The 22,497-nt window shown below is 47.4% G+C and overlaps 1 protein-coding gene across 7 annotated transcripts in view; it reads left to right on the top strand.

Moving 5' to 3' along the window:
• The window catches only part of DLGAP4 (DLG associated protein 4), a 73,727-nt gene that overhangs the window by 43,977 nt on the left and 7,253 nt on the right, over positions 1 to 22,497 (top strand). For 4 of the 7 annotated variants that reach the window (XM_075058247.1, XM_075058255.1, XM_075058231.1 and 1 more), the window contains exons 2-4: positions 19,719 to 19,807; positions 20,175 to 20,536; positions 21,974 to 22,065. In XM_075058247.1, the coding sequence (XP_074914348.1) occupies positions 19,762 to 19,807; positions 20,175 to 20,536; positions 21,974 to 22,065 (500 nt within the window). In that variant the 5' untranslated portion in view covers positions 19,719 to 19,761. Of the gene's footprint in view, positions 1 to 19,718; positions 19,808 to 20,174; positions 20,537 to 21,973; positions 22,066 to 22,497 lie in introns of those variants that run through there. The other 3 variants (XM_075058259.1, XM_075058222.1, XM_075058214.1) reach the window with 2 other exon arrangements.

Genomic DNA, 22,497 nt, shown 5'->3' with positions numbered 1-22,497 from the left:
TGCTCAAAGCTTGCTGTTAGATAACCCTGTGAGTGCTCTGCTACTCCCTCTCAGAGCCTACTCATACTAATGTTCCCATGGTTAGATAACTGGCCATGCATCTGTTTACAAAATAGTATCCAAAATAACTTGTTGCTGTTTTGTTTCCTCAGCTGTACTGTGCATCTTGGTTACAGCTAGTAAAATACAAGAACTGAAATCTGTTGCTGAAACAGGGTTGGACTTCCTTTTCCCCTATCACTGCTTTAGTACAAAGTTGTTTTCACCATCTCAGGACTTTGGCTTGTTGGTATGAAGCTTGTCTGCTGTCATTTCATAGGCATCCTATGTCTTCTGGATGTCTGGGACAGTAATAGAAACAGAGCAGCTTTACATCACTGTCTGAAGATTGGATTCATTCTTGGTCTGATGATCATGCCAAAGATGCTAGCCTTTGCATGTGGGGAATAGTTGCTTGTGTAGGAAGGACTGTCCTAGCCACTCTTTGCTTGTGTCCCTGGAAGTCAGCAAGAGGATAATCCTTGTGCAGCTGGCTGCTTCCAGCTGGGTGCTCAGATGCTTGGTGGAGCAGGTGGAGTAGCAGCCCTGCAGGCAGTGTGTGCAGAGTGGGCCCTGAGGCAGTTCTGTATATGGGTTGCTGCACTGCAGCAGCTGTTTTGGCCCTGCTTGTTTCTGGGAATGTACCAGCCCACTCTGGGGGTTAACACACAGTCAGAGCTGGAGCAAGCAGGAGAGCTTCCAGCTCTTCACCAGGTTTGTGTGATTGGAAGACAATAGAAATCAGACACTCAAAAATTAAAGGCACTTATTTAGTGTTGTCACATCTCTTCACTTGCCACAGGACCATTAATTTATCTTCAAAAGCACTTCTGGTTGGTTTTGGCCTTTGAAAGGCTGTTAGGGGATAAAGGAGATTTTTCTCTTGCTGTCAAACAGTGACAGAGCTGAGAACATAGTTGTTTCTTTAGGTATGTTGAGGAGGAAAATTAATTTCAGCAGCATGCACTCTAGGTCTCTATCAATGTGTGCTGTAATGGGAACAGTTTCAGCACTCCCTTTTTTCAGCCTCTTGACAGCACTTCTCCCTGCTGTATCATTCTCTTGCTGACAGCAAGTTCACAGTGTTTCTCCTGCCTGGCTGCCAGAAGCTGTACAGAGATCATCTCTGGTAGAGTCATCCTGTTCTACTGACCTTCATCTAAACCCTGACTGAGACTTCAGAGCAGCTTGCTTCTCCTGAGGGATGGACCTTTGTGGTGTTTGGTTGTTACTATGATTATGAACTATCTTCAATCAGTATCTAGTAGTATGTCTTAACTCTTCTGGCATGGCCTAGATCCAAGACCCTTGACTGGGTATCTCTTCCTCTGACAGTGTGGCTCTGGTACATAACCTGAATGTTTACTTGAAAGTGCTTTCTAGGAAAATGTAGAAGGGATTGGATTGGTTTGTTTCCCAGCCTGGTATCACAGACATCGGAAGTGACCCTGAGCCACGCAAGTGCACTCTCCCTTTACAGGTGATGCTGGGACCACTGCAGCATATATATGCTGAGGGTCTGTGCTTGGGTGCAGTCCTGTGGTTCAGACTGAAATGACAAGGGCAGAGCAGTCTCCCTCCCAGCTGTGTCCCTCTCTTGGAGGCACTGTTCCTGGTGTATCTTGCCATACTCTTCCTCTAACTGATGGAGGGTCCTTCTGGCAAATGAACCCCTGGAGCAGATAGCTGGAGACTTGCTGCTGCATAAGCTCTCCTTGACCCCAAATTTACTGTGTCCCACAAATTAAATGCTGCTCTAGGTTTATGTCTACATGATTACAGTTGGTTATTTTTGTGTGGTGGTTCTTGTTTTGCAAGGCCACTTAAGGTGAAAGCACTTGCTGGACTAACCCCCCAGGTAGCTCACATGGTGTCAATCTGTACTGGGTAGCAAGTGTAGCTATGTTCTCAGCAATCCCTTTGAGCTAAACATGGCAAAGGCTGAGTTGGTGACTGCCTTGGAAAGCACTGCATCGAAAGATTGGCATTTCATTTGGAAGGGTGAGTTGCTGTTACTATGAATTTCATCCTACAGCTGGTCTTGGTGTTGGACAACTGGCGTGACAAGGAGTGGCTGCTTGAATGCAGTAATTTGTTCTAAGCCTAAAATTGTTCCCTGGCCGAGTGTGGGGAGATGGCCAAGTGGAGAAATAACTCCAGCCTTGGGCAATCTTCAAAGTGTCTGGTTTGGCTGGGATTTTCAGAGGAATGAAGAGGTGGGATTTTTCACTGAGCTGATGACAACATACTCGCCTTGGTGTATGCATGGGAGCAAAGTCAGGCCACCTCCAAACACTGCTGTGAGGTCGGCTCCTTACTCCCAGGAGCTATTTGGAAAGTCTGAGCTGGTTCACTCCAAAACCATTTAATCCTTGCTTGTGTGAGGAAGTCTCTGCAAGGAGCAGTTTCTTTAGCTTGTTCACTCCATCCTGCCCTTGCAGGAAGAACTTCTTGGCCTGTATGCTTTAGAGTTGTCTTCACCTCTATGTTGTAACAGCTGCCTGAATGTTTGGACTTTAGGCAGGGGGTGGGGGGAAAAGGGAAGAGGTGGGTATGGACTTGGCTACCAACAGTCCCAACACCTGTCTGCTGAAACCTCTGATCATGTTCTCCAAAGGATTGGTAGCTCAGCTGTTTGGTAGGACTGTGACTCTGAAGACCTCTAGCAGAAAGCCCCATAATTTCCTTTCTGGAACTTTAGACTTGGTAAGCTTCTGATATGAGAAGCAGGGCCGTTCTGACTGTAGCTGTTACATTAGTTCTGGTATTTGACTGATGTTTTCTGTCAAACTAGGAGTCCAGCAGATCCTGCATTTTCTCCATGGCACCACTTTAGTTACTGTTTAGGTTATTCTATAACTGACAAACGGCTTCTGTGCTTGTTTGGAGCAGGAGCTTTGCAATCAAAAAAAAAAACCAAACTCCACTGATCTTTGTGCTGCCTGCTGTAAGTGCAGATGCCTGAGACAGCCCTGTGAAACTGTTGTATGTATGTGAGGGAAAGCTGAAGATGAACAGGAAAAGGCAGCATTGTGGATAGACTTCTTTCAAGGCTGTTATCTGCTGCTAAACAAGCCACCATGGAAAGCCCATTAATGATGTGTTTACAACTCTTTCAACTAAAGAATAGCGGGGGTGGTGTGTCTTTCAGCAGTTTCTTGGAGGCCCATCCAGCTCTGGGAGATCAAGTGAACACTTTTTCAGGAAGGTCAGATAGCTGTGCTTCAGCAAGGGCTGGCTTCTTCCAAAAACACCTCTGGTAAACTGTCTCTTGCTGGAATAACTTCAAAACAGTCTGACTCAAGATGATTCTCATCACCTTCCTCAAGCCACTCCAAATAAATCAGGGGTTGTTACCTCCTTCTCACCCTGTCACACTAACGTCTTCCATTTAGTGTCATGCAACAGGTCAAAAAAAGCAGAGGTGCCAGTGCTGAAAGCACTGCACTGCTTCATCTGCCTGTTGGTATTTAGTGTTTACAGGTGGAGTCCTAGGAGGAAGCTTTTTGGAATATCCTGCAGAACAGCCCTAGGATTTCTGAGTTTGATTCAGATAGTGTTTATTTTGTAGCTGGAGCTATACAACTGGTAAGCTGAAAGGAGTGGAGGGAGAGGAGGTCACTCGTTTGGAAACAGGAATAAATATCAGCAAGGTGGGAATTAAGCCAAGAAGTCTTCTGGCACATAGCTTTCAAGGCAGGAAAATAGTCTGTTCTGCAGTTGAGCGGGTGACATTTAATACTTTTGCTGGAGACTCGGTTTTACTGTTAACCCTCCTTGGAAGGCCAGGGTGTCATTGTGTCAAATACTGAATTCAAGGACAGCAGGACAGAAAGGAGTAGGTCCTGAGAGTGCCATGGCAGACAAAATGGCATGAGAAAAGCATAACTAAGACACAGTGCCTTTAGCTTTGTTGTCTAGAAACTGAATCTGTTAAGTGGATGTGGTAGGGCTCCTCACTAGCCTCTCCCTTGTGTCCCTTTTCTAGTTAATAGTCTTAGATCTTCAAAGTACCTTTATGGCAGGCTCTGCAAGCTGGAGGACCAGATGAATGTGAATGTGGGCAAACAGGTACTGCACATGTGAATCTAGACCTGCTACCCATATTTGTGGCTGAAAAGTGGTGGTCTGGGCTCTTAACTTGAAAGATTACAGGGACTCTTCAGGACTGTGAACCAGGAGCTTGGTGTTTCAGAGCCTCCAGTGAAAGCAAACTGAGCAGTAAAGATGAAGAGTTGGTGGCTTGAAGCTATTTAGGTCGCAGGTATTAGAGCCTCTGACGTGCTTGGAGAAGACTCTCAGTTCATGCTTGGGATTTGTTGTGCTCTTTCATTTCACAGCTGGAGCCTGCACAGCAGCTCCTTTGTCAAATGGCCTGCTTGATGCCCAAAATGAAGTATTCCAGAAAGTGCTGGGTTTACTCCAGATACCCCCTCCCTTGGGAGGATGGGAAAAGGGACCATTGTTCTGGAAGTGCTTGTGATATTTGGAATTGTTAAGAAATCAAAGCTGGGGACTCTTGGCCTATGGGAGAACAGTGTGAGCAGCGTCACTGGGAATGTAATGCTACCGTTTCTCTATGTACCTCTGTGTGCTTAGCTAGTGAGAAAGAAGCAAGCCAGCTCAGCTTTGCAGTATACATATGTTAGTTCATATGGGAGCATTCAGAAATCCAAGCAATGATAACAGCTATGCTTTTGAAAGCTTTCTAGTACCCTACCCAAAAGGATTAGAAGGTTGGAATATTTGCTTAATTGCATGCTCTGATTCCAAGGATTTACCTTGCCTCTTCAGATCAGACAAGAGGTTTGTAGTGTTGCCTGTTCTGGTTGGTGCAACAGCTAACCACTGCCAAATTTAATGCTAATGAAGAGAGATCGCAACCTGCTACAGTCTTTTCTGTGTTCATGTGATATTTTTTTTAATCTTATAACTAATGCCATTTAAATTGTGAATTAGAATATGGAATAGCTTTGTCTAACATGCAAAGCTTGTCTTCTGCCTCAGCAAACAGAAGTTTCCCAGCAATTTTGACTTTGATTCTTCAGTATTAGCATAATGTTGCCACATCTTGGTTTGTACATACTTAAGGGAGGAAATAGCTTCAATTGAATCTAACTATTAAAACCTCTTGATGATTGTAGCTTTGAAGATGTAAATCTTGGGTGCTGGCTGCCTGACAGCAAATGTCCAAGTGGAAAGACAGTCTTGACTAAGGGTTAGATTTTTTCATAGGCTGGGTAAGTGCGGGGAGATGATGCCTTCCCCATCTCCTTGCGCAGAGGCTGTGTTGCATTGTTGTCTCCTCCTCTGCTGACACATGTGCTTTCTCTGGCCCTGTGGGTGCAGGGTGTGGTTTGTTTTTAGCTTACAAAGAATTTCTAGTCATCTGGGTGTGGGGAGGGTTTTTCATGATGATCTGGCAAGACTGCCTCTGTGGCTCCTGGTGGCATTGCTGAGTGCTTGCCCTTGCCTAAAACAGCTGGAATCTTGTCCTGTGAGCAAGTGGGAATAGCAGATGGCAGCAGTTCCCTGCCTGGATCAGGTAAAATTTGGGATACAGTAACTGAAAACTGTAATGAAAATCTTGGTGCTGAATGAAGTGATGGAGAAATTAATTCTTCTCTTGCCTTGAGGTTTTTCGGCAGCAATGGTGGCAATTTCTAAATCTTCTAGGTAGGCTAGAGAATTGCTGGCTGCTTCTGTTCTTGGGGATGAAGCAATCTCCTAGGAGCCCCGTTTATACTAGGGGGAACTCAGCTATTGCTGACACCAATGCAGCCCTGTTCCTGTTATCACAGTCTGTGTTGACAAGCTGCTGGCTGCCATCAGTGTTTTCAGCACCCTCTTAGCCAGCTCTTCTGTGAACAGTGTTTAAATGGTACACTTAAAATTATGGTAACCCATCCACAATGCTTCCATGACTGTCTGTTGGTGGGAACATGCCAATTTTGCCTCAGCAACTGTGCAGTTTTTACAAAACCTTCCTGCTGTTCTCTGAGCACCATGGGCTGAACTAGTGTCAGTGGACTTGGTTGCCCAAAAACTTTAGTTGTGATTCTGCTATACTGGAGCTCTTCATGTTCCTGCAGCTGTAAAATGGTCCTGGACAAGAAGTGAGATGGGTTATTGGTGGGCTTTGAGGATGGTCACTGAGCTGAAAGGGAGCTGTGTGGGGAAATACTGCAGAATAACTGCTGCTTGTACCATGCTGGATGGACAAATTTCCCTTTCTAAAAGAGCAAGCAGTTTGGTTGTTGCACTTATTTTGTGCTAAAGGTGCAGCTTACTGTCTGTACATTGAAATCTTGCAATGTATCTCCTTTGACATGTGAGCAAATGCTTGGGAATGACTTGATTTTATGCTTTAGTGGTCAGCATATCCTAAAATAGTAAGTTTGAGCTGTTGAGCTTTGACATAGACAAGAACAGACTTGGTTTACCAAGTGGTGCTGCATGGTTTCTAGCCATATGGTTTTTGACTGAGTGCGACTTTGAGGAGGTGTGTTAAGATTCCCTGGACTGGACTTCTGCAGTGGCAGAGAAGCAAGTTAAAAGCATCTGCATATGCCATCCTCTGAGTGATGTGGCATTGCATAAAGTGAAGTGATGGCAAATGGATATTTCGTGCAGTGCATAATTAGCTGGTGGAACTTACTTCTGCAGAATATTCTAGAAACTGCTAGCTTGGAGAAAAGCTAGTAAGACCTGCCTAATTAAACTAGCTTTCCTAAACACTTTGAAGATAAACACTAGTACCCCTAGTGCACTTAGAAGTGGCTATAGTAGTGGATAAATGGAGGATTCTCAGTCATTCTTTATGTTAGTGTCTCTTCTAAATGCCTAACCCTGGTCCGTGCAGTTTGCCACTTTGCAGAGCAGCAGCAGGTTAACATCCCATGGTGGGGAAGGGAGAGGGGAAGCAGCCTGCAACCTAGTGGCACTGGCTAATTCATGTCTGGTTCACATTTATGCCCTAAATTCACATGTGTGCTGCCATAATCCTAAGCAAAACTTGCAGAAAAGTGGCATTAAACAGGGAGAGGAGTACAGACTGGTCACTATTGTGTGACTGTAATACTGTGGCAGCCAGTTCAGACCAGTGCTCCCTCACTGCCTTTCTGCGTGTTATGCATGGTCTTGGATGTCCTGCACAGTTCTTGCTCTTCACAAGGCCATTCTAATACAGACACTCAGGGCTGCAGAGCCAAAACTGGCCTGGACAAAAAGCTTCAGTGTGCAGTCAGCAGTAACAGATTCCCCAGCCCTTTAGTGAAAGAATCATTATTTTGAGACTGCCACAGTATGTATTTAAAAGCAAGGAGGAATAGGGCCTGCAATAATACTCTGGAATGCAAATCTCTAGATATCTTTAGTTGTTTTTTCTCTTTCCTGTTCTGCTAGCAGATCAGTCTTGTCTCTCTAATCTCCTGGCTGATGGTGTTAGAGCTACCCTGAGTGCTGTGTGTTTGTGCTGCTGCACTGACAAGAAGTGCATGGTCAAAGTCCAGTTGACAGTCCCTTGTGCTGGGACTGCTGCTGCTGCCAGGTGAGCTTTATTTGCCACACCTGGGTGAGACTGCTGCAGGCACAGCTGTCTGGATTGGGAGGATGAAGTGGATGATGCTTTGGTGCATTAGCAGAAAGAGGTGTTGCTTTCCTGTTGTGGCAGCAGCTTTCAGTGCAGCTTATCTCACTGTCTGAGGAGCTTTTGGCTGATATGTGGTCACTAAGCTGTGGTCCATATACTACCGAAGTGGTCTTCATATCTCCTGGAGCCCTGTTGAGCTGTGGTGTGCTGAGCTGCAGACCAACTGTGCTGGAGGGAGAGGCTGTGCCCTGGGTGGGCTCTGCGAGGCACCCTGTGCTCCAGTCTGTCAATCTTGCTTTCTGTTATCAGATGTGAGATCTGGCACTGGCTGCAGGGAAGTCCATGTGGCCTGTCCCGATGGCAGGGTCTGATGGAAACGTCTGCTGTCTTGAAATCATCTGCCTCTGTGGCATGGATAGTTCAGAGCTCAGCCCCTTCCTGATGATGGTCTGGAGAGGACTAGCTGCCATGTGGCCCAGATGTGTAGGCAGGGTATTCAGGCTCCTCCCAGGCACCCCCCTCCCCAGGATCCTCACTCTGCTGCAGCCACCCTTCCTCCCCCTGTGCCTGCCATGATTCACACCTGGGTCAGAGCCAGTGTGGTACTGTGTGAATGAAAGGATCCCAAGGTGAGAAGGGGGCTCCAGGGGAGCTGTCTTTGCAGCCATGTAGTAAACAGGCTGCTGGGTGATGCAGTGAGTCCTGCTGGGTCTGCCCTCAGCCTAGTACAGGGCCTCCTTGGCACCATTGAAACCCCCATTTGGGTTTGCTCGCCTGCTATTTCTGCATCCCCTGGACAAATGCAAACGGGAAGAAATGGCGTATCTGAGTGTGGCTTTAAAGCCGTGCTGGACTCCTGTCAGTGAGAGCTTTCTACACATGTAAAAACCTGCCATGGGGTTAGGATTATGCTGGCACTTCTCTGATAGCCTTTGCTTGCTGTTCTGTGCTGCAGGGGTGCTGTGTGGCCAGGGATTTGGCTGGGGAATGGTTGCTCATGATCATGGGGAGGAGGCAGCTCTGTCTTCAAGCCTGCCTGTGTAGGGTCATGGAAGCAGACTTGCCCGGTTTGGTAGCTCTGCAGCCCTGGTTGTGCTGGTGTAGCTGTGTCAACAGGGTCTGCTTGGGCCAAGGCAAGATCTGGTGGTGGAAGGAATCTGTTGGTGTCTCTGTTGCTGCCCAACCTGTGTAAGACAAGCTGGCAGGACAGGTGCTGGTAGTCCATGTGCTGCTGCCCAGGAGTGTGCTGGGGATGCTGCTGCTGCAATGGTTGAATTCCTGGAGCAGGGCCCTGGCCTCAGAGCCTGGCCTTGGTGGAGACTGCAAGAGCATAGGTGATGAGCAGAGATCCTAGCGCCCTGTGGGCTTGGGTTCCCTTTAGCTGTGCTGCTTCACATCTCTTGGTGTATTAAGCTCATTAAGCATTAGCCCTCATTAGTGAGGGTGTTGAGGGGATAAACACAACCAAACTTCCTGTACAGAGCAAAGGCACACTGAACTGATGGACCATTCCCTTCACTTCATACACTTTGTGGAAAAATGTGTGTGCCACCACTAAATGGGCAATGAGCTTGCAGGTGAGGGACAAGGGGCCCAGTCCCTGGGCATCAAGCACCCCCACCCTGTCAGAGCTGCAGTTCTGCTTCTTCTGGGACCATGCCCATGGCTTTTCTCAGTGACTTCTTGAGGCAGGATGGTTAGGTTTTTGGGATCTTGGTTCTTGTTAATGAATTAACACCTTGGGCAGGGAGAGGAAGGGGATGCTCCCTTAAGCTACTGCCCTGTGCTAGCTGGATTGGAGACCTGGCTGAGTCCCACAGGACAGATGGACAGCTTGCTGGATGTGTGTCTGTAGAGCAGGGTGGAGTTGCCTATCACTACTCCACCTTGCTTTAAAACCTGTGCTGAAAATTACTTAGGGGAGGGTGGGGAGAAATTACAATGTCTCTTCTACTACAAGTAGAAGCCCCAGTAATAGTTGCTGCAGATGGGTTTGGGAGTGTCTGTGGCTGGTGTTCCCTGTAGCATTTGTGTCCTTACTGTAAGGCTAACTCTGCGGTAGCAGTATGTGCTGAAAGGGGGAGATGACCATATCGGTCAGCTGTGCAAGATACTGTATTTTTAAACACCAGGATTCTTGGGTGTGGTCATCTGATGCTTCATGCCTTTTAAATTTGTGACCTTCTACAAGTGGCTTTTTAAAAAGAAAAAAGCAAGCTGCCTTGCCTTCCCAGTGTAATAGTTTTCAGTGTACAAATGCTTATTATAATTTCTCTGCTCAAACATTGCTACAAATTCCAAATCAGAGCATTTCCAAGAAGCTCAAACTTGTGGTACATTGAAAAATCCAAAGTCCCTCATGTAAAGAGATCACAACCCTCTTAGCCTTTCCTTCACTGGTTAAATGTTTCTGCTCCCCCCCTCAAAGTATAGGGACTAGGTCTCTAATCAGAAGTGGCCGCTAAATCTTGCCCAGTCCTGAGTGGTGGAGTACTGCCACACTTGCCCTCTTACCTGCGTTGTGCAGTCCCCATCCACCCAGCATAGTTACTTAATGCTGTTAACTAATGCTGCAATTCACACCAAAGGCATGTCAGTCATGGGTGACCAGAGAACACAAATGGTTGTACAGAGTATTTTGTGGCGTATTTCTGGATAAAACCTGTACTGTTAGTCTAAAAGCGCACAGCTGATGTTCAAGGAGAGCCCTTTGCTTCTGTATTTGCATTGTGGGGGCGGGGGGGGGGTGTCTCTTTGACTGTAACATTTGAGATGCTCCCTTGAGTTTGAGGTCTTTTTTCTGCAGATATGTCCAGTTCTTTTGTTTCAATAATATTAAGGAACTTACTGTACTTGGCAGTGGTCAAGCAAGTGCAGGGCAGTCCCTTGTTTCTCAATAACAGGTAGCAGATGAATACATAGGTGATAAATGCTATTCTGCCAGCATAGCCTTAGAGATCTGCAAGAGTGCTGTGACCAAGGTGGGTACTGAACCTGAACAGGAGCAACAGGTGACAAATCTTTAACAGCTCTCTGCTTGCTTGACCAGCACTTGCAAGTGGTTTCCCAGCTGGGAATCGAAGACCTATTTGCACAGGTCTTTGTTTAATACTGTAGCCCTTGCAAACATGGAAGCACTTGCTGCTCAGTGGTGGGGAGGAGGCAGCTGTGTTAGCTTCTCTGGCTGAATCTCTGGTGGGGCTTTAGGGAAGGAGGTGTTTCTCTTAAAGCTCAGAAGTTATTTCTTTTCTTCTTTCTGCAATGAAATGCCACATAGCTGAAATGTAGTCTACAAACCTGGTACAGGCTGTACCAACAGGGAGCTGGGGTATGAGTCAAGCATGTATGTGAGTTGGATGGTGGGTGCTCCCAGAGGAAGCCAGTGTGCTGGTGTGGGAAAAATGGTACTCATTAGTGAGGGCATCTCCCCTCTATGTGCTTATCTCACAGGTGAGTTGATGCTGTTCATTTCAAGTGGAAATAGCCATTTCCCATAGCTGTTTGGGTCAGGAAAAGTGAATTGGGTACAACTCCAAGTGAGGTCTGGTCATTTTCCATAGCTGCTGGTAGGAACAGCTACAGCTTTGGGGTTTCAGGATATGACCCCAACCTGCTTCAGTGGAGGAGATGAGCCTGCTGCCCCTCATGTCTCCTTGGTCTCTGCTGCAGACCCACCTTCCCTCAGTGTGGCCTCTTTGGTGTGCTCCCTGGTGTTGCTGTGATGCTCTTGCTTCTGGCTGGGAGTCCAGTGGGCTCGTGTGAGGGGGTGCCCCATTGCCTGTGGAGAGGGATGGCGGCAGAGACCCCAAGGCCTTGTTGTCTGTCCTGGAAACAAGTGTCTTGTCTTCAGCTGGTTGTATGGTGGGAGAAGCAACAGCCTGCAGGAAGCAATGTGGCAGTGGTCTCCTTGTCCCAGCTATCACTCCAGCCATGCCCAAGCAGGCTGCAGGGCTTGCTGCTCTACCTACTGAGCTGTGCTGGGGCCAAAAGCTGAGGATGAATAGGGCAATAAGGGGAATGTAAGTGTAAATTTCTCTACTGACCTCCTTTAGAACTACTCGAGGTGATTTGGATGTCTGGAGCAGAAGCTGGGCTGTTGTGTGGCTGGGTTTAAGCAGGGCTGTAATGCAGAGGTGGTGGTGCTTTTCCCCTGATGCTGCTGCTTGGGAGGAGCACCTGGAACATGCTGTGCTGTCTGACTTGCAAGCATAGCCTGGCTTGTGTGTCAGCTCTGTGATTACAAGGAAACAGCAGGTACAGTGATTATAAGCAAACAGCAGGTACAGTAAGCAAAGTTGAGGGCTGTGGTGAGCTGGTGAAGTGCTAACAATGTTCCTCTTGATTATGAGAGCTTTGGAAAGGCTTTGCTGGACTGGTCCCTTTGTAGGTCTCCATGGGCATGCTCAGCCTCCACAAAGGCAGTGCACAGTTTGGACTGTAGGTGAGCTGCTCACTCAAGGATGCCACTGCTGTCGGGGTTTTACGCTGCAGCTTGGTGGAGTGAGGACTGTGGCAGGAGAGTCCACAGCCCATCCCTGACTCCCCAGCTTAGTCACAGTCAGCAACATACTTCCCTGTTGGGTGCCTGTTTTCTTCTATGTAGTATTGAGGTGAGATTATTTTCTTTTTTCAAATAACAGTACTACTAAGATTTACAAAGAGAGAACACTGAGGGAGTAGGCATTTATAGCATTTCCATAAACAGTCTCTTTAAACAAATGCAGTCACTTAACTTTGCTTGCCAGTAGTGTGGTTTTGTTTAAGCAGTGTAAGACTTACTTTAAAATTTCTCCAGCACTCTAAAGACAGTCATTCTTTCAGAGCAAGAGGTGGCATCTTCACATGGATTCCCCCTCTTGTCTAGATAGAAATATTTTCCTGTTGACTAATAAAATTTGGGTAGGTTTCTCATCTGTGCCTCTGATGCAGGTATCTGGACCTTCAATCTGCAGAGTACTCAGCTTCTATACAGGCCAAATACAGATTTGAGGAGGCCTGTGTGTTGTGGCCATGGCCATAGAGACTAGAAATATTTTGTTTCAGCAGAAAAACAAGGTCTGAAGTGATTGCTGGGAACCATAAAATCAATAAAGATCTGTATTGTCTTTAATAGCAATTTTAACTGGGTATCATTTTTACTTGGACTCTCTACAAATAAAACATCCTGCAGTTCATAATAGTTTCAACCTTGAAGTGTTTTTCGAGCTGATGAAAATCAAAGGTCAGGCTGCTTGGAATGCAGCTGTTCCAGTTCCCTTTGCTATTGAAAACTGCCTCTAAATGCAACTCCTTCCATCTGTGAGACCCTGTGGCAAACACAAGCCCGAAGACATGTGACCAAAACCTGAGGGTTAATGCAACTGATGGTGGTTCTCATTTGCTGCAAGATTATTGGGTTGTTTCATTTAAAAGACAAATGAGCTTGTCTTGTAGTAGGAGGGACTATTTCAGAGCATGTTGCTTTATGCACAAGGAAATGAGGTCATTTCTTCAGATCTTCCCATGGAGAAAGGGGGGATATGTAGAGTGGGGAAGTGATAGTCTGAGCCCTGCTAATATGTTTGAAGGCAGTCTAACTTGCCTTCACAAGTGATTGTGGCTTGGAGCCTTTGAGATAATTTAACAAAAATGAAGATGGCTTCAATAGGTCCTTGAAGTCACTGGAATGATTACAAATACCACCAGGCTGTATTGACTAAGCAATAGCAACAAAATAACTGGGCACTTCATGCTAGATGCACACTTGAGGGCAATTATGCTATTTAAATCTAAACCCAAACTACTTTGGCTATGATCTTGGCAGTGCTGCCAGGTACTGAGCAGGTAAGCACAGCCTGATGGTATTTGAACTGGGGCCTCTTAAGGCAGTGCTGGATTTAATACTCTTTTATGACTCCTGTGTTTAGTCTTTCAAGAAGCAAATGCCTGGTTCTCTGGAAGGAGAGGGAGAGGATCACTGTGTGCCCAACTGGTTTGGGGGTCAGGAGGGCTCTCCAGGCTATGGCTCTGAAAACAGATCTTCTGCCTGGGGCTACATCAGTGGGTATTGCCCAAGCCCCTGAGAGCAGCAGGTAATGTCATGTGGAAAATGCTAATTTGGAAACATGCTGCTTTCTAAAAATAATTATGCAAGGAAGACTATAAACAGACATCCCTCCCCCCAAAAATCAATCATCCACAGCGCAGTTGTGAATTATAACAGCTTGCTTAAATAAGCTTTAGAAGATCCTATCAGCAGGAAAAGTCTAGTGCTGCAAAGCTGGAAGCTTAAGCAAAATTTCCACATTTTCTTGTTCTTCAGCTTTTTGGAGTGTGGCTGATGTTCACAAGCAAACTTGGCTGATGATGCTACAGAATAAGATGTGTACCTGCTTCAGTGCCTGTGTGGATTGTAGTTCTACATTATAGCTCAAGCTGATTTTAAAATATAATAGGCTATGACCTGCAGTAACTCAAGAGCAGGTTCATACCCTGTTGAGCTGTAGCCCTTTGGAGGGGGTAAGTCAGCAACTGGAACATTCCTAACTGGTGGGATTGACCTCTGAGTCATGAGGGTATGCTGTCTGCTGAGTTGGTCCAGTAACATATCTCTCCTACAGAAATAGCAGGATGTTCTTAGCCTCTTTAATATCTTGTCTCTTCCCACAGATGCAAGAAACAATGACGCTTAGAAGTTCAGAGTTTTGTTGAGGGAGAAAGGCAGACTGTTGTAGATGGGCTTGCTTTGACTTTTGCTTTTGAAACCCATTTTAGGTAAGGTGTGGTTTCTGAGTTTGCTGCACGGTCAAAAGTCCCTGTTTTATGGTTGCAGAGGGCTTCAGTGGGGTTAATTTGCAATTGCACTAATCAAAGCGTCACCAGTTCAAGGCTCCTGATCTTTTTGTGTTTCTTTCATTAGCAATGTTTTAGAGCTGTAAACATGTTTTTATAGCTCACATAGTCAAGCCTTTGACCACATGTACATTAATAGGCATTTTTTTGTTGGTACTGTGTGATTCCCTTCTAGCAAAATCTGTGATGCTCTTCAGCTGAGCTGGGTGTCATAAAGGGATCCCTTGGAACAAGACAAGGGGATGCTGCTGTATCCTCCTGTATGTAGAGCAGTACAAACAGTATTCATACTGTTTCTTGGTAGGTGGAAGGATGAATTTGGATCTAGCTTATCGACCCTGAACATCACTTATCTTCCCCGGGAAACTCTAGTGTGTTTCTGTGCTGATCTGCTGCCCTCTTGTTTTGCCTGGCTGCTGTGTTTGATATCAGACAGCAATTGATTTGCTTTCCCCAATTACGTTACAGCCCTGTGGGTGTAAACAGCAGCTGGGAAACTTGAGCTGTGCTCCTAGTAAACATGCCAGCAAAACCACCACACCCCTCCCATCAGATGTTCAGCTCCAAGCAGGATGGTGTCACAGAGGCTTACTGTTAGGTGGCAGGGGATCCTGGGCAGCTGGTGGGCCAGAGCTGGGCACTCTCCCTGGGGACAAACAGAGGCCGTGTGGAGTGGGGAGACAAGGTATTTAACTGGAGGGCCATGCAGACATGCTTTCTCTGCTGCCAGTTTGGGTGGCTCTTGCTTGTCCTTGCTGTAGCCCCTGGTATGGTAACGCAAGGCAGCATGTGTGGCCTGTGTTTTGGTGGTGTAGCCACAGCTTATCCAGGGGTATTTCTGCAATTGCTCTGTTCAGGCTGCTCCTACACTGCTCTGTTGGGATGGGCTGTACAAGACAGGGCATAAGACTTGGCCTAGAAATTGTTCTAGCTATTTAAGATGGTGCTCTCTGGTCAGACAGCCCTGGCAGAGCAACTGTGTGGGCACTCATCCGTGGGGTGCTCAGTGGCTTCCTCCTCTGCAGCTGGCAGGGCTCTGGCCTCCTGCACCTCTGGCAGCGTGTGCCTGTGCAACTTTGCTCTGGAGGGCAGTGATGAGGGCTTGAGCAGCCAAAGGCCTCAGCTGTTCTCATGCTCTCTAGTGCACGTCTACTGTTGAACTTTTTCATCCATCTTCAGTGGTGGTGTCCTGCACGAGCAGGTGTTGGTGGCAGATGAGTTATTTCAGCACATGCCCAAGAGGCTGTTCAGCTGTAGACCCAGGGGAGTCTTCTGTGATGGGGCAAAGCTCTCGTAGCTGTGCTTATGTGCAGAATGCTTTACCTGTCTAGCATGCTGTGCTCTGTGTTGGGTATGTGTAGTCAAGATTTCTGCTGTAAGGGCAGAGTAGGTAAACACCTGTAACAAGGCAAGCTTTAACTTGACCAAATCTACACTACACCTAAGGAGGCTTTTGGGGATGTCCAGCAGAGAATATGGGGAAAGAGAGGGAATGATCGTGCAGTAACTGTTACTTTAGCACCTCCATGCCTCCTGTGCTGGCAGTTTGTACACTTGCACAATGAACTAGATCCTGTAAAGCAATGTCTATGGGCAAAGGTCAGCTCTGGGGTGCAGTTCAACCTGTGCTTGCACAAGTGGTGCCGTCTAACCTGGTAGCTCTGAAAGAGGCATCCCAGTGGCGAGCTTGACTTGCTTGGAGATGCTAAACACTTCTGAGCTGGTGCTGCTTGAGCATCTGCAGCAGGTCCTGCTGCTGTCCTGAGTGTAGAAGCTTCCACTCTGCATGGGAAAGGTGAAGTGGCACTGCCAGGTAGGAGGTGAATGCCAGTGCCCTTTTAGTCATCTGTTAGTGATGAACTTGCAGTGCAGTTGCACAGTCTATATGACCAAATAAGTATTGGCTAAAGGATGTGTGTAGCTGTGTTTTGGCATGTAAATTTGACAAGTTGAAGCACTTGCATCTGACCTTTTAGGAAGTTATTGTAGGTGAGTTTTAAAGTGCATATTAAGTTCCTGTCCCTGACTGGAGACATGGCAGCTGTGGGCTCAGGCTGCCCCAAGCAGTTTACATGGCATGTGCCAGCACTGAGAACTGAGCAAGGTGGAAAAATAACCCAGTCCCCAGACATAGTAGCCTATCCCGGTTATTTTTCAGCTATGTGGTTCCCTACTGCAAGTCCCTCTTGCAGCCATGCGGACCATGTGTCAGAAGGTAGTGTAAGGGCTGGGGTGAGCGGTCAGGATAGGTCCTGCTCTCACAGTCATCAGGACGCTGCTCAATTTGTACTGGACTTGGTGTACTGAGGGGCTTGGGGAACTGGTATGGGGTTTGTGCCTTACTTAGCTCCTGTCCAGATTCATGCTGAAAGGCAGCTTGGTTGGCAACCCTGTCATAGGCTCCCTAGTTGTCCTGTAGCAGCAGCAGTGTTACAGTACTTCTTGGGATCTTTGGGCATATAAATGCTTTTAGAAACATGGATCTCCTTCTCTGTAACCACTCCCTTTTAGTTCCTTCTTTGAAGTGGAACTTGTAACTGTTAATGTGGTAAATATTGGGATGTGTAAATACAGGCATGTGTAAATACTGTCAATAAGGCACATGGTGTAGGTGTGCAATTTCCCCACAAGGAATATAGCTGGGCTCCCAGGGATGCTCAGGACTGGCTCTGACCCCATTGGAGACTGCAAGGCAGCTGGGACACTGCTCCTGGATGCCCTGTGAGTGTGGTCAGCCTCTGCTGCAGGCAGGGGCTCCTGTCTGGGGAGCAAAAAGTTAGCTGCTGGGAGGCTCATGTCACCTGAAACGCCCCTTCCCATACCTGTAATCAATTTGCATCAGGTTCATTTGATACTTCTCAGTTAATTGTGCTAAAATTATGCAGGGAACAGAAGGCACCCTCTGATGGGCTGAGCCAGAATTGATTGTGTCCAATTGTTCTGAAAGATCAAAACGTGTCAAGTGTTCTGTTGTGAGCTCCCCAGGCCATGCAGGCAGTGCAGTTTGAGGGTGAAAGGTAATGCTCAGAAGCAGCAGGTACCTCTGCCTGCCCTTGCAGTCCCCAAGTAGCCAAAGGATTCCTGACAGAGAGGACAGGTCTCTATCTACTACTAAATTTGCTAATACGCTGGTGGCTATTTTGGGAATAGAAGTGGTAAAGTTAACAGTCTATCTGTATTGTTTAATGAAAATGGTCTGTATCTTCATATATATCTATCACTGTCAGCAGGTTTTGTTTGGGGAGGTTATGTATAGGACTGGGCAGTGCAGTCAGAGGTACGAGCTTGCAGTTTGAGGTGCAAAACTTTACTGAGATCAGGGAATATGGGTTGGAGCAGGGAACCCAAGGGAATGACAGCCCCTGCAGTCATCGGAGCTGTACTAGGAAAACACTTAGAAACTGGGTTTGGGCTTGTACAGCCCATCTGTGTTGTTGGTTGGGTGACCTGGGAGGTATATGGGTCTGTGCTGGTATCTGTCAACATCTGCATATCAAGGGCTAGGGGAAAGGTGTGCATGGAACAGAATGGTGCATGGGGTTTCAATTTAAAGGACAGAACCCTTTGCTGGAGACCAAGGACTATGGGCTGGAGCAGGGAACCAAGAAGAGTGACAGCCCTGCTACCACTGGAGCTTCCCACACCACTGTACAGTAGTGACTTACACAGGGATGCTTGGTTTGTCATTGACAATGTGGGAAAGGGACTGCCCTGTAAACATGCCTCAGTAACATGCTAACTGACCAAGTCCAGGAGCAGGGACCTGTTCCCTTTTAATATGTAAGGTACTTGGGCAGGCTGACCTGGCCTTCCATGATGCAGAGTGGTGATGGAGCTGATATGCTTGCAGCCTGGAGCAGCAAAGCTCCCTACCCAGCCTGCAGGACCAAAGCACAGCTGTGCACCACCACTGAGACACCAAGGCAAGAGAAGGGTAATCCCTGCAGGTGCTGCCTGCACAGCACAGGGTTACCCTGAAAACTGCAGCAGCCCTGATCCTGCAGCTCCTTTCCAGGGGAGTGGGACTGCAGGGCTTGGCACACCACAGCCACACAGACCTACAAGCCCCTTGGGAGGAACCTGGCAGCAGCACTAAGTTTCCCCCTCCAGGAGTGTGGCCCTCCCAGGATGTGAAATGGGTGGCTGGGCAGTGCTGTACAAGGAGAGAGGATGGTGTGAGCCTCTCTGCTTATGCCTTGGAGCAGGGCAGTGTTATATGAGATAAAGCTCCTGTGCATGTCCATGAAGGGGCTCAGAGACAATAGTAGGAGGGGGAGCCTCAATCATACCCTACTGGACTACTCCCAGGTCTATCCCAGAGGCCATCAGCCCATCACAGGCCCATCTGCGCAAGCCCAGAGCAGGGACAAGCAGGGATGCACAATGGCAGGTGGGAGCCCAAGCCAAGAACCCCTGAGCACTGAACACCCTGTCCAGGCCCCTCTTTGGGTTGTCCCAGCAGAGCCTCAGCCCTGGTGTCCAGGTGTGACACCCCTCACCATGAGCCATGGGGAGCACCTCCCCAGATCAGCTTTCAGATTAAGGAGATTGCTCCCAAGGGCTGGGACACATTATGGGGTGCAGGGGAAAAGCAGTTTGGGATTGGACAGGACTTAATGGGATATTTATGGGAGGAACCAAAGGTGGGACAAGAAAGGGGTTTTGGTGATTTGGGGAGGAACAAAAGTGGGGAATACAGGGGTAAGGGATAAAAGGGGGTCAGTTGTGTGTAGGTAGGTGGCTGGTCAGTGCACTTGTCTGGTCATGCCCTGCCCAGTGCAGTCTGTCCTGTCTGGACAGCAACTGGAGTAGGACTTTGCCTTCAGGGGCTTGTATGTCCAGGGGCCAGGAACTGGGCAGACTGAGTGCCTCAGCGCAGCTCCTGCAGGATCCACCTTGTACATGTATTTTCACTAATAGACTTCCATCCTGTCAAGCCAGAGACGGGAGCAGGATGAGGCCATTGCTGCTGTCTGTGTTCATGTGGGTGCTCTTCTGTGACCTGCGTGGCCAGCCACATATATATGTACATCTAGTGGATATGTGTGCTCTGTGTGCCTGCTGGGAACACATCTTCAGCCTCACTACTGGTTGGATCTGGGGACATGGAGCAGCAGCAGCCTCTCCATTCTTGGGCTGTTGCATCCAGATGATGTATTTTCCTCTAATGCATAGCAGCTAGGTTTTTAAGGTACTTCACAAATGTTTGTTCCTACCATCAGCATCTAACAAACTTTATGGCTTTCCGTTTTTATAGGAAAAAACACCAGCCTGGTCCAGACACTGAAACTTGTCAACTGATGGGACAAAGAGCTGAGACACTTGGCTGTACTAGGACACTAAAACGTAGGGTTTAGCCAAAGAAAATTTCCCCAACGTGGAGGCTTACACCTGCCAAACCCTGTAGCATTCTTGGGAGGCTTTTCTATACCTCTTCTCCATTTCCAGCCTTTCACATGTCACGGTATTCCTTTTGACTTCTTTTGCAAGCTAGCTCTGGCTCTGCCTTCTGCTTCCCCTTATGCTTTGGTTTGGGTTACCCAGTGTGAGCTGCTGGCTGTAGGCTGTTCCTGCATTTCTGCCTCCAGCTTCTACCTGGAGGCTCCTCTTGGATGTTGTGACTGACCTGCTTTTTCTTTCTCTTTTACTGTATCTCTCTCTCTCTCCAATCTGTCTTTTGCATTCTCCATTCTTCCCACCTCCATTACTGCAGGTTCATCATGCCTAGTGGCATATAAAAAGACTCCACCTCCTGTCCCACCTCGGACCACATCAAAGCCGTTCATCTCTGTCACTGTGCAGAGCAGCACTGAATCGGCACAGGACACATACCTGGACAGCCAGGACCACAAGAGCGAGGTCACCAGCCAGTCAGGACTCAGCAATTCTTCGGACAGCTTGGACAGCACCAGGACACCCAGTGTGACAAGGGGAAGCGTTGTGACTCCAGCAAGAGAGACTCCAGAGTTATCCCAGAAAAATGCAACTTTGAAAAGTGACAAAGGGACTCTGACTAGCGAAGAGCCTAAAGTGGAGAATATCCCCAAAAGAAAGCTGTCATCTATAGGAATACAAGTATGGAATAGTTTGTTCTCCTTTGTCTTAAGGAATGTCCTTAACCCATCCATTTAGTATGTGCATTTTGTGTGACCAGGTGTGCATCTGAACTCACTTAGAATAGCAAGTGAGTGAGCAACTAACTGCCTTGTCAAACTAACTTCCTGTGTTCCCAGGGGTAAAATACAGCAGAAGCTTTCCATAACAGACCAGAAAGGAGTAAATTCTTTTAGTACAAAATTAAAATGTTTCATAAAGCAGTGGGACCATGTTAACTGGGTGAGTCCCTCTAAAGAGGCCTTTGGCTGCTAGTATGCCTATGCTGAGCCTGTGCTCTGTACTTTGTATTAGCATCAATCTGTTCCTTGTCCATCACGGTTCTAGGGACAACTTTCTTCTGAGGTGGGCCCTTCTACTTGACATCCATGTAGTATGGGCTGCTGCAGTGCAAAATGGTCCCAGGGCTGTAAGCACTGCTGTCTGCTGTTCCCAGAAGATTGCTGCTTCTCTTGCTAGAGGCATTTAACTCTGTGGAAATTGATGGAAATGAGCTTTTGATTATATAGTCAAATGAGAACCAATTGAGTAGTGTAAACCCATGCTTTATTCAGCAAAACTTAAGTCATCTGCAGTTGTACATTCTTCTTGTGGACGGATTTCCCAGTTACAGATGGCTGACTGCTGCAAGCACTTGTTCTGTCCCAAAGTCCTGCTTCAGTGCTGCAGGCTATTACCTGCAGATAGGAACTTGAGCATTTGGGCAAGTCCAAATGCAGGATCTGAGCTTTGAGCCACCGTGTGTGTGTGCTGAGTAAATTCTCCATTGGCTTTACAGTAAGGCTAGCTGGTCAGTAAGGTACATGTGATAGTGAAGGCTTTTCTGCAGGGCTAGTGGGGCAAAACGCATGCTGAAAGGGCAGCAAGGCAAGAGAACTCACATTTGAGAGGCTGCCTTCCTCTCTTCTTCCTTTTCTGAGCTGGTTCCCAAGCCACCCACCCCACAGTCTGGATTTTGTTCCTAAAACCTTCTAACCCTCTTATTTTAGCTATGGAGGGTGTCAATCCCTGGGAGAGAGGAAGCTGGGCTTTGCTGTCAGTCTTAATCAGATCACTGCCCTTTCTTGAATCTCTTGTCCTTTGCCACACACACACAGCTGCTCCCTCAGGGACACACAGCCTTCCCCAGCATGCCACAACTGTGCAGACAGCAGTGGATGGCAGAGCTGAGTGCTCTTAGACCAGATACCTGGCAGCAGCCTGGCAGGATACAATCTTGATGCTCAAGTGGAGGCAGACCTGAGCAGTAGCCTTGTGCCTCTCCCAAGACAACCCTCTAGTTGGCATGTGGTGTCAGCATGCTGTTTGTGTGTGCAGTGCTCCTGGTCTACTAATGTGAATTCCAGCAGCAAGTTCTTGTGTCTGTTTTTGTCTGTATTTTTTTTTCTGTTTAATAAGGTTGACTGCCTTCAGCCAGTGGCAAAAGAGGAGCCTCCTCCACCAGCCACCAAATTCCAGTCCATCGGGGTACAGGTAGAGGACGAGTGGCGGTAAGTGAAAGACGCAAGCTTTTGTAGTTTCCTTTCTTTTAAATTGCACTTCCCCCACTTTCGCTTAGACCTTCTCCCCTTCTTTGGTCCAATATGAATGGTGTTGAATGGGGGTCCATGGAGAGCTCTTCCTCCACAGCACACACCCGCTGCAAAAAGCACTTGTTCTGTAAACAGCCAAATCAATGGGAGTTTGAAATTAAAAAAAAGTACAAGATGTAATTATAGATGTGCGTCAGTCCTCTTGTCTGAACGGCCTATTGCAGTAAGCAGGCAACCTTATAATTTTGTCTGTCTGAATGTGTGGTGTGTGTTTGTGTGTGAGGAGGGGCAGGGCGGGCAGGGTGAGGCTCATCTGCAGGCATAATAAACAAATGCATTTCACTTGTCAGTGTGTGAGGCCGGCCAGGTTGAGTTCTGCTATTTAATGTT

The sequence above is a fragment of the Buteo buteo genome, chromosome 2, assembly GCF_964188355.1.
Source record: "Buteo buteo chromosome 2, bButBut1.hap1.1, whole genome shotgun sequence".
Taxonomy (NCBI): domain Eukaryota; kingdom Metazoa; phylum Chordata; class Aves; order Accipitriformes; family Accipitridae; genus Buteo; species Buteo buteo.
This window is presented reverse-complemented; position numbering and strand designations above follow the sequence as displayed.